Here is an 11350-nt window from a genome sequence, read left to right as displayed (position 1 = left end):
GAAAGTGACCTTATATTTTTACATAACTGGTGTGTCGCAAACAAAATGAATCTCCATGATGACAAATGTAGTCTGATACACTCCAAAAAACAATCAGTGGTCAAAATGAACGAAGTCGCTGTCAAACCTGTTGAAGTTCAAAAAGACCTTGGTGTCCTAATCTCGAACGACCTCTCCTGGAAAGAAATCTGTAATCTGCGTCGAACAAAATCTCTGAATTCATTGTGGTTCCTCAAGCGTAACATTTCTTTCAAGTCAACGACTAAAGCCAAACTAAACGCGCATACACAGGATACGTGGTAACCGACATATCGTACGCATGTGAGGTCTGGTACCCCACCAAAACAGACTTGTCAAACATCGAAAGAATACAGAAAAGTGCAACACAGTGGATTCTAAACAACGCAATTCCCTATAAAGAAACACTCAAAGAACTCACCTTACAGCTATTCTCAATGTACTTCGAACTCCACAGTCTCCTACTGTTCTGCGCCATCACTGACCACAAGTATGACATAAAAACATCAGACTACATATCACGTAATACCAACGAACGAACCAGACAAGGCTTCAACTCCAGCTTCAACATTCCCATAACCAGACTCATAAGGACCGATGATAACTTCTGGACACGAAACGGAACACTGCACAACATTCTGAGTAAGCATATCGACTTAACAACGAAAGAAAACAGAAAAACACGAATAACACAGCAATTTTGGAAATTCTTTGATAAGTTCAACGAAGCTAATCTATGTACCTGGAGGATACACTGCCAATGCACGAACTGTAACCAACATTCCAAACTTACCCACTAATGACATAAAGGGTGAAAACCCATGGTATATCCCTAAAGACTTCGCTACTTCTACTACTACCATTAGTTTGATTCTCTGACGTCCGGCCACAGCACCATTAACACTACACGTTCAATATTAACGGAAGAGTAGGAATATTAACGGAAGAGTAGGAATCAACACGGCCTAAAACACAGAATTCGAAAACAAATGTGGAATGATATCATGATGCAGTACAAAACCGAAAACGTCTGATCTGTTGTGACTGTCAACACTGCAGAGACATGGACTAATTTTCTATAACTGTTTTGATCGCGAGAAATCCCCTCTGTAAAGAAAATCCCCAACAACAACAACAACAACAACAACAACAACAACAACAACAACTGGAGGCGGAACACCGCAGTTTTTTCTGGAGACCCCCCTGACTAAGGTCCAAAGCGCAATCTCAAGGCAAAGGCAAAGACCTCGAATCAACCCCAAAGACCACGCCCCCCCCCCGCCCCACATGACAATAAAGACCCTCAGCACAGTCAACCGTTCAACGAAACCAAACACAAAGCAGAATACAAACCGCCTGACAGCAATGCCGAACAGAACCATGCAACCACCCGTTTCAAAAGCAAAAATCAGGGTGATGGGGGAGAAAAATGTGAAGAACTTGCAAGCCATGAGCGAATTGTTTGACAGCGGGAACAAACAAGCAGCAAAAAACTTCATGAAAAGGCGGCGGAAACATTTTCGGAGTTCGAGAAAACAAGTTACGAGTTGATTTCACGGCTTGAAGCTCAACATGAGGAGCAATTCGGCAAACTCAGTGAAATGTGGCACAACATCGACTTGAAAATTAAAATTCAGAATCACCCTTCGCAGAAATACATCACAACAAACTTCAATAGACAAGACAACAACGAAACAACAGTAGCAGCCAATTCGACAGCGGATAACTCAACCACCAGCAACAAAATCAACACGAGAGCAACTGGACAACACCAAACATCAATTAACGGAAACACACACAACGAACAACCGGAAACCAGCAATTATGGTAAACGTGACAACCTAAACAGCTTTTGGTTTGATAGATTATCTTACTCAAGCAGCCTGGACAACCAGCAGAACAGAGTAACTGGAATGAGAGACACACAAACCTTCAATCAGCCAACAGTACAGCCACAATGATTGTCAACAACGTTTTCACGACAAGTTCCATTCTATACGCCTTATGTTGGAGCACTTCCAAAGATGGATCTTCAGAAGTTCAACGGTGAGCACAGCAGATGGGCGGATTGGAACAGCACTTTCAGCTTCATGATTGGAGACACTCACCTCAGTGATACTCACAAGATCGGCTATCTGCAAGGACTTGTGATTGAAAAAGGGAAAACAGCAATTGATGTATTTGCATGCAACGGACACCTGAAAGAAGATGCAATAAAGGGGTCAAAACTGTGGTTTTGGAACCCAAGCGTTATCATTAGCAATTTGTTGGAGAAACCAATCAACCACAGGCCACCAACGACATCCCTTCCTTGGACAATTGTAAATTCATAAACTTTCATAAACACCAAGACACTGTGAAAAATGAATTTCGAAGCCGATTTCAACAGCACGACAATCTTGAAGCATGCAACCGAAAGTCTGCCGTACAGCAAAAAAATTTAATGGAACCAATTTTTTGTACGCGACGAATTCAACAGCCGACAGTTGCAGACTTGAACTATTGGATTAAACAAATAGTCGAAGCAGGACGAAGCGGCACTAGCCTTAACACAGCCAATGGCACACATTAACGAAACTTCAACTTAAATGAAAACCAGCAACTTCATAAAGAAGCAACTAATCCAAACAACTAACAACAGCAATAATATTCAAAACAGAACATAAACAACTTTAGCAACAACAGCAACAACAACAACAACATCAAGAACTAGTACGAAAGGCGGAGCACAAAACATATGTTTCGATTAACAAGAGGAAGCAAGAGCAACAACCAGCCTCTACCTTGTTTCTTCAACGACGGTCACCATCAGCTATTCCATTGCCCAACGTTTAAAGGAAAGACTGAAGACGAAAATTTTCATACACGATTTATCCATTAAACCTTTGAGGACAACTGTTTGGGATTGAATCATCGAGCCAACAGCCGTCCCTCAAATTCTTATGCCATGGAGCAAGGATGCGGACAACGACACAACACTATGCTACACGGTGCCAACAGTAGATAAGGACAAACACTGACCTCATTTGTTCACAAAACTCTCAAATTAACATTCGGGAGGAAATGGCAACCCTGTTACAGTCATCAAGAGGAAAGATACAACCACAACAGAGGAAAGGACAGCGGCAACTAAAAAACAAATCTTCTCAAAGGCATGCCAGTTATTTCAGATAACAAGGCAAATGAAGTTCAGACAAACGCGTTCATCGACCCCGGAAGCAGCTTGACCATACTTCTCTCGAAGACAGCTGATGAAATACGCCTTCAGAAAAATACGCGGCAGCAACTTGTCTTAGATGAAGCCAACGGAACGGACACAAAACATGTTACACGTCAACAAAAATTTGAAATTTGGATGATGACGAACGCTACAACCTCAAACAGATTTATCTTATTTTAAGGAAAACATCAATTTGCCAAAGCTGATTGAGCACCCGGAGACATTGCCAGAAATTATGACCATCTTAATCATGTCAGCATGCCAACTCTTGATAACCATCAAGTCACAGTACTGATTGGACAAGACAACATTCACCTGATCTCAACAATCAGAGTGGAAGAAGACCATCGTCAGCACCAAGCGCCAGTCTTTTCAAATTTGGTTGGACTATTTTTGGCCTCGTACTGTGATAGATTACAGCAAAACACAACATTCTATGCATCATACTGCTTTGTTTTGCAGCAGTTGCTCCAATCAAGACTATGACCTCAACAAAGAAGTTTCTCGTTGATGGAAAACAGAGACAATAGCGGTGGAATCTGAAAGCAAAACGAATGATCCAGGGGGTTTTGTTAGCCATCAAGATACTTAACACAACATGCGTGAGAATAACAGATAGACGTTATGAATCGGGACTTCTCTGGAAAGACAACAGCAGTTTACCAGACAACCGGTCACAAGCCTTTACTCCTCTGAATCATCTGGTCAAGAGACGACAGAAGAAACCTGATGAGTACAAAAAATACAATGAGGGAATTCAAGCAGATTTGGAAAAAGGCTACATTGCAAAAGTACCTTTCCATCAACAGAAAGATACAGGACGGTACATACCACACTATGGTCTTGTCAGCCCAAACAAAACCGACAAGATACGGAGAATATGCAATGCCAAAGCACCACAAAGTGGAACAAGCCTCAATGACAAACTCTTAGCTGGAGCTGACCTCCTCGGGAATATGCTTGGAATTTTGCTACGATTCCAACAGGGCGACATCGAGGCGATGTTTATGCAAATCGGAATACATTAACAAGAACGACGTTATCTGTATTTCATGTACAGACAACCAAACAGCCCAAAACTAGAGTTTTAGAGGTGTACGAATATCAAAGACACATCTTTGGAGCAAGGGACTCACCGGCTTGAGCAAATTTTGTTTTGCAACAGACAGCCAAAGACCACATTGAAGATCACCCAAATTCTTGGAGATCATTCAGCGGGCATTCCACATGGATAACATGATTGCATCTTTCAACGACCCCATCACAGCTTTCACTAGAGCCAAGGAAGTCAAAAATACTCTGAAAAAAAAGTAAATTCAACTTGACAAAATAGTGCAGCATTAGCCGTGAGTTATGTCAGCAGATGCTGAACGATATATGCGAACCAATCAAAGATTTCTGCAGTAAAAGTGTTTGTCAAAGAGTACTTGGAATTCACTGGAGCTTGACTGAAGAAAAAAATAATGCTCTAAGCGAAAGACAGAAAAATCTGGACAGGAAGAAGTGGAGACAACGAAAGTTTCTGTTTTTTGTTTCAAGTTTTTACGATCCTTTGGGCCTCATATCTCTTTACCTCATCCGAACCAATATTCGACTGCAAGAACTGTGGAAAAACGGTCGCGAGGGGGACAAAGCCATCAATGGAGACAATGGAAAGGCCATCAAGGATTGGGTACAGGAAACGGAACTGTTAGGTCCGGTAGGGGTAAACAGGTTAGTAGGAGGTACAGCACTTGGGGCACAATGGAAATTCATGAAATCTGCAAAACAACATTGGAAGCAGCAGCAGTAGAATACATCAAGGCAATCAGGAGCCAAGAAATCACAACTCGTTTTCTTATGGGAAAAACAAGAGTGGCACTCTTACGTCAAACACCAATTCCCAGACTAAAACCGCGAGCAGCACTTTATGCAGCAAAATTGATGAAAACAGTCGAGGACGAAATGGATTTTAAAATTGACAAATCTTTCTATGGTGTGACAGAATGACCGTTCTCAGTTGGATAAAGAACTTCAAATTGAAACACAAGATGTACAGCGGAAACCGAATTGCCGAAAAAAGGGGATCTCACAAGCACCAATCAGTGGAACTTCGTCAACACCAAGAAAAACCCAGCCGATCAAGAAACGAGGTCACTTACAGCATAAGAGATAACAGAAAAATCTCTTTGGTTACAGGGACTACATTTTCCTCTATCTTCTAGCGACAACTGGACAACAGAAGAACAACAACATGAAAACTTTTCTTCGACAGCGCAGAAAGCAATTTACAGGAAACACGACGACAGTCAATTGAAAGGATCTCATTGTTGCCAACAGGTTTAGCAGGTGGTTGCAACTCATAGCCGTTATCATAAAAATGAAAAATCTATGAAACAAAACGAGAACACGTGAACAACAGATTGTAGACGCAGAGAATTTTCTTTTCCGTTCGATGAGGATGTAAGTCAACTAACACACAACAAGTCGATTCAAAAAAGGAGTGGATTGTATCAGTTGACACTTTCAATAGACTAAGATGATATCATTCGTTCAAACAGCAGACTAACCAACGCACCAGATTCAACAGCATCAAAGAAGCAAATTATCTTAGACGCCAGGAACAAGATTATTCAACTTGTTCCAGAGGTGCAACACAACATCAATGGTCATGTTGTAATTGATCAGCAGGCACATATTCAGTTCAACTATTTGGTTCTTCAATGCAAAACAGTAATGAAGATCTCGGACAGACGCTAGGAATGCAGATGACAGAGACAACTCAAAAGCCAGCCTCAGATGTCAGATCTTCCGAGTTACCGATTCTCAGTCAAACCTGCAGCTCTAAAGGAAACCGGAGTAGGATTTCTTGGGCCCTTTGAAATCTACGGTCAGGTCAACACAGCCATGAAAGCTTTCTGTTGCTTGTTCACCTGTCTGAAAATACAAGCCGTTCATATCGAAGTGATCAGGAACTTGCAAAAGGAATCATGCAAGATGGCATTCCAACAATTTTTCAGCTGCCGAGGAATACCGGAAAGTATTCACAGTGACAACGCTTTATATTTTACCAGTAAAGCACAGACTTTCGAGGAGAAGAACTTCACGACTACAGATATACAGAAATACGCAGAATCGGAAAAGACTGCATGGAAATTTGTTCAATCAGGGGGACCACATTTTGGTGGACCATGGGAACGCCACATTGGAATGAGCAAACGACTCTTCTTCAATATCGCCGGATCTAGGAAACTCTTGTAAGACAGTTTCTCAAACCCTATTTGCCAAGTGGAACCTCTACTCAACAGCAGAACTCTAATATCAGTCAGCAGTGACAAACGCGATGTCGAAATGCTGACATCAGGACATTTTTGGACAGGAATGACAACTGGACTTTCATCAGATACTACAATTAGCAGCAATCACAGAGTAACAGGATAACTATGGAACAATGTCAATAGTATCATGAACAGTTTTTGGTCACGTCGTTTTAAGGAATATCTGCCCACATTCAGACAACTACAAAGATGGCATTCAACAGTAGCCGGAATAGAAGTAGGGAGCATGATGTGGATACTAGTAAACAACACACCCATGAGTATTTGGCGGGTAGGTAGGGCACAGAAGGTAAATAAATGTAAGGATAACGTGGTAAAGTCTTGCCTGGTTAAAACATCAAGAGGAGATTTTGTTAAACCAGCTATTAAAATTTGTTTGATCAACAACAAATCAACATATGACTAATCAATAGTATATGGAAAAAATTATTTAAAAACAATCTGAACACGAACTTGATATCAGTTTCGGATATAGGGTAAGTTGAAAGATTAATATTTTTAAGTTTAAATTAGTGAGCTAGCATACTACAGGAACTTTTTGTATAATTCAGGCACAATTAGGGCTGTCAATCAATTAACTCACAATTTTACTCAAACTAGCAAAGATTGTCGTACTATAGATAAACACTTTCAAATAAAATATTAGTTAGGTAGGTTCAAAAAGAAGACAAATTGTGGATAAATATTAGGTTGGTTTTGGAATTCGAAAGCACAATTAATCAGTTTATTGCACCACAGGAAGAGAATTGAACCGACAGGATAACAGTATTTTGTATTTTTAGTTGACATTAAACAGCTTTAGGTAAAACCAAACACCAGAGGTACAAAAGTGTTACAATATATTTGGTATTCAGACGAACTAAAGTTTGGAGAAAACAGGTAAATGGTAAACATTAGGTACAAGTTATTGGATTGTTTAGGTAAATTAGGGAACACAGGGAACACCAGTTTGTCAGCCAACAGCTTTCAAGGAGCAGCCCAGCAACAACAAGGTTTCCAGACATCTTTCGGTATTTGGCATTCTCAAGTCAGCCAAAACAACATTAGATTCAGAACAAATACAAATGTACACAGTCTAACGCAATCAGCACAAAAAGCAATTCAACTTTCTTGCATACAGTTTTGTATAACACTACAAGCAGCACGTTGATAACCAGAACACAGCAACAATCTATAGATGACACCGATGGAAGACATTAACAGAAGTTTTTGGACAATAACAAACAGTTCATCAAGAAATACTTCAGCAGAAGCAGCAGCATTTTTCGAACAGCAGTCAACCATTTCTTCAACAACCGATATCATCAAAGTCAGTTCAGACATACTTATAGATATGAACGTGTCCATAGCTTCAATATCAGCATTTTATTGAAAACACAACGCAATTCAACATCTTCAACGGAATCATCAATAGCTCAAGCAAAAATATCCGGTCCGGCTACATCAAAAGCAAAAATCAAGCAGAATAGAACACGACAAGATGACAAAGAGTGACTTCAAACGAACTCCAACAACAACAGATCGGCTAAAAAATTATGAAGGCACTTGCTGAAAAAACTGTAACTTTAATAAATAATTCATAAAGTTGATTATACAGATGTAATTCAATGGTTAGGAAACGGATGACTTTTTCAAGGTAGCATAAAAATATACGTGATGCAAATGTCACAAAAATCTCCTCTGTGGACAAGAACAACAATGAGCAAAAGGTATCCCAGGCACATCGTGTCAAAGTAACTACAACTCAAGGGTCTTTTTTGAACTATCACCAACCTGGCGCCAGTAAAACAAACTAATTAGTTTGATTCTCTGACGTCTGGCAACAAAACCAACAACACTATATATTCAATATCAACTGAAGGCAGAACACCGCACACCATTATTTAAAAAAGGAGATATTTATAAACAATTTGAGTTTAGACAGCATTAAAGCTCCTAGATATGCATTGTTGTTGTTGTAATAATTGTAGTGGATTCCCAAGGTAGCTGGAGGGATCTCTCCCGTTCATTCAGATTCTTCTGCATCTTAGCCCGCAGGTCTGACAGTCACAGGCAAACTGCCACGTACAGGTATCCAATTTGTTTTAGATGCGTTTGAAATAATTCAAAAAGTCTTTGAAATAATTCGAGTCTCCTTTTGAGTCCAATGGTGTTGAAAAAGTCTATTTTCTTTGGCAATTGGTTTTTTTTCTGCGGGTTCTAAACGAAAATTTGGTTAACATTCTCTTTCTTCTGGACATGGGCAAATCGAATCTCACAGTTTTGTTTCTCGCCACGAGTTATGATCTCCTTCCTTTTCTCACTATCGTGGATAACACATGAGAGTAAAAGCAGGTTTAGAAACTGGAAGTACATGGGTATCGGTAGTATAGTTGCTTTCTCCAAGTTAAAATGCTAGTTGGCTGACTTGTCGTTGAATGCCCAGCGGAGTACTCTTTTCCGCAAGTTTTCTAAACTGCGACTAGTGATTCTTGATAGCGTGATGCAGGCGAAAGCATAACTTAGCATCGGCATCATCATCATCTTGTACAGATTCTATCTGGAGGATTTCTTTGTGTTTGCAGACGTATTCTTCCGCATGAAATAAAGGATTTTCTTCTCTTTTTGTATTTTCTCGTTGACTTGATAATTTCACGAGAGTTCTGGACAGATATATACTACAAGGCCCTTCCCATGTGCAGTCGGTAGAAGTTCTTCCTCATTGAGGGCAAAAATAGAGTGTGATATTTCGAACTTGATAAAATTGTTCTTCGTTTTTGCAAATTCCATGCAATTTTTGTCGTCTCTTTAGATCCAAGATCACTTTCAACTTCGCAGCGTTTATGCTGAGGAGTTTCAAATCGTCTGTAAATATCAGGCAGAAAGAACTTTTGAAGTCTCTATGGAGGTCGTATAAGAATATACAGAAAGCAGAGGCCCAAGATTAGATCTTTGCCGAATACCCTTTTGATGTCCATTGTCGTAAATTTTGACGGCCTATTCTGACAAAGTATTTACTTTGCGATAGTCTGTCAGTACTTGAAGAAGGCATTACATCCATCAACAACAAGTTTACATCTAATCTCTGCAATTTGACATTTAGTCCCGCGTGGGGCACTTTATCAAATGCTAGTATATTGCTAGTATAAGCAGCAAAATACGCTATTTTGTCAGAAATGGCTTCGTAGACCTGCTATTTTGACCAAGGCTTTTTTGGATCTTTTTCGTCTGCGCCCTCCCCACAGTACGTTATGCACCCCAAGATACAGAACACAATTATATTAAAAAAGGTCATTTAAGAGAAAACGCTCGTCTAAAAATGTAGTCGGTCAACTCGGGGTCAGCAACTCAACTCCTATATGTAGTTATAAATCCTGGGATTAGTCAAAAATGAAAGCATCAGATGAAAAAATGCATCAGGATTGTAATTAAAATAGGTATCGTAAATAGTAATTAAAGTATAATGTGTAGTGATTTTGAATCAAGATTAGAAAAAATATAAAGCATTTAGCAAAACAGCCTCCCTTCCTAGCACAACAACCTCCAATGGTTTTTATTGACGCTTTTGCTTCAGGATGCCGGCGCGCGAAGCGTGAGGCACGGAGGCAGACTTCGGAGCTACGCAAAAGAGCAAAACTTACTTTAGTCCTTATGTACGTGATCACGTCCGAATATGACTCATCTTCCCTGTCGCTGATCCTGGAAGCCTATCTCTGTATGATTTTTTGATGCTGAGGGACAGGGTCCTCCTGTACACGAGAAGATTAATGGACAGAAGGTGGCCTTACCGTTTTCAATTTTCCCCTTTTGGTATTTCAGCTTCTTGATGATCTCGTGATTTTTGTAGGAATTCGATATTCCTCTTGGGCAATTATTCGCATACGGAATAAACACTCTAACCTCAAAGAACGTTCTACTGAAACGTGAATCGAAGGAATCATCAGCTTCATTATCTAGTCGAGCTTCGTCATCAGTAGTGGTAGTTTTCTTTGCGAAGGTTTCTACCCGCAAAGTCTGGACACAGGGCCCTACTTAGATATCATTGCAGGTCGGCTAAAAAGTCACGGTCGTCACTTATGTTTGTATAGCCACCTTTTGGACAATGGAAAGCATGCGCTAGATCAAACTTTTCTCCACAGGTGCTTGTTAACGGCAATTTTACGGGATTGCATCTAAATCTAAGAGCAATTCCATCTCTAAACTCTCGCTTGGTTAAATCCAAATGATATCTTTTCAGTGAAAGTGCGTTTAGCGAGCATGGTGCTCTGTTTCCATAGCCGAGCCGAGAAAATATGCCTTCTTTCATTGATGAGATCTTTGATTGCCAATTTTGTTGCTCGAGATTCCTCCTTTTTTCTGATTCTCTAAAAAAAAATTCCTGATGAAATTCTATGCATATACGGCTCACAAATACAAAGATAACTTTCATATTCGTTAGCCTGGTATTCAGGAAGAAAGATGTTTAGGCTGTCGTCTTTAACCGCAGAGAGAAAACCTTTCGGTATCTGTTATTGTAAGAGGAATAGTTCAACATTGAAGGTAAAAAATTATTAACAATTGCTTTCCGGCTTACCTCAGCTGACTGTCCGGGTTTGGAGTACCCGTAGCAAAAAATTTTTTTTAATGTTTCAGTCCGTTCGTAAATGATTGGAGCACATTTTGAATAACTTTTACTATGTTTGGCGAGCTTCGCAAGCATGAGTAGTTCATTGACTTTTCTTGCAGAAGATCTTTGCAGATTTTGTCAGAACTAATAACTAAACCACGAACTCGATGACCTTCCATAACGTCAAGCTCTAATTCTAAAAAAAATCTT

General features: G+C 40.0%; 2 protein-coding genes across 2 annotated transcripts in view; both read left to right on the top strand.

Annotated features, from left to right (window-relative positions):
- The window catches only part of LOC142342808 (synaptojanin-2-binding protein-like), a 277612-nt gene that overhangs the window by 45448 nt on the left and 220814 nt on the right, over nucleotides 1–11350 (top strand). The window lies entirely within an intron of this gene.
- Nucleotides 6017–6478, top strand: LOC142343019 (uncharacterized). The gene has a single exon (XM_075394704.1). It carries the CDS (start codon nucleotides 6017–6019, stop codon nucleotides 6476–6478), a length of 462 nt encoding a protein of 153 aa, XP_075250819.1.

Source organism: Convolutriloba macropyga, chromosome 7, assembly GCF_964194025.1.
Source record: "Convolutriloba macropyga chromosome 7, txConMacr16.3, whole genome shotgun sequence".
Lineage (NCBI taxonomy): Eukaryota > Metazoa > Xenacoelomorpha > Acoela > Convolutidae > Convolutriloba > Convolutriloba macropyga.
Note: the sequence above shows the minus strand (reverse complement) of the source record. Positions and strands in the feature narration are given on the sequence as shown.

Excerpts from the sequence above, each read along its gene's own strand:
- LOC142343019 (XM_075394704.1), top strand. The coding sequence starts at position 6,017 with ATGTCAGATCTTCCGAGTTACCGATTCTCAGTCAAACCTGCAGCTCTA.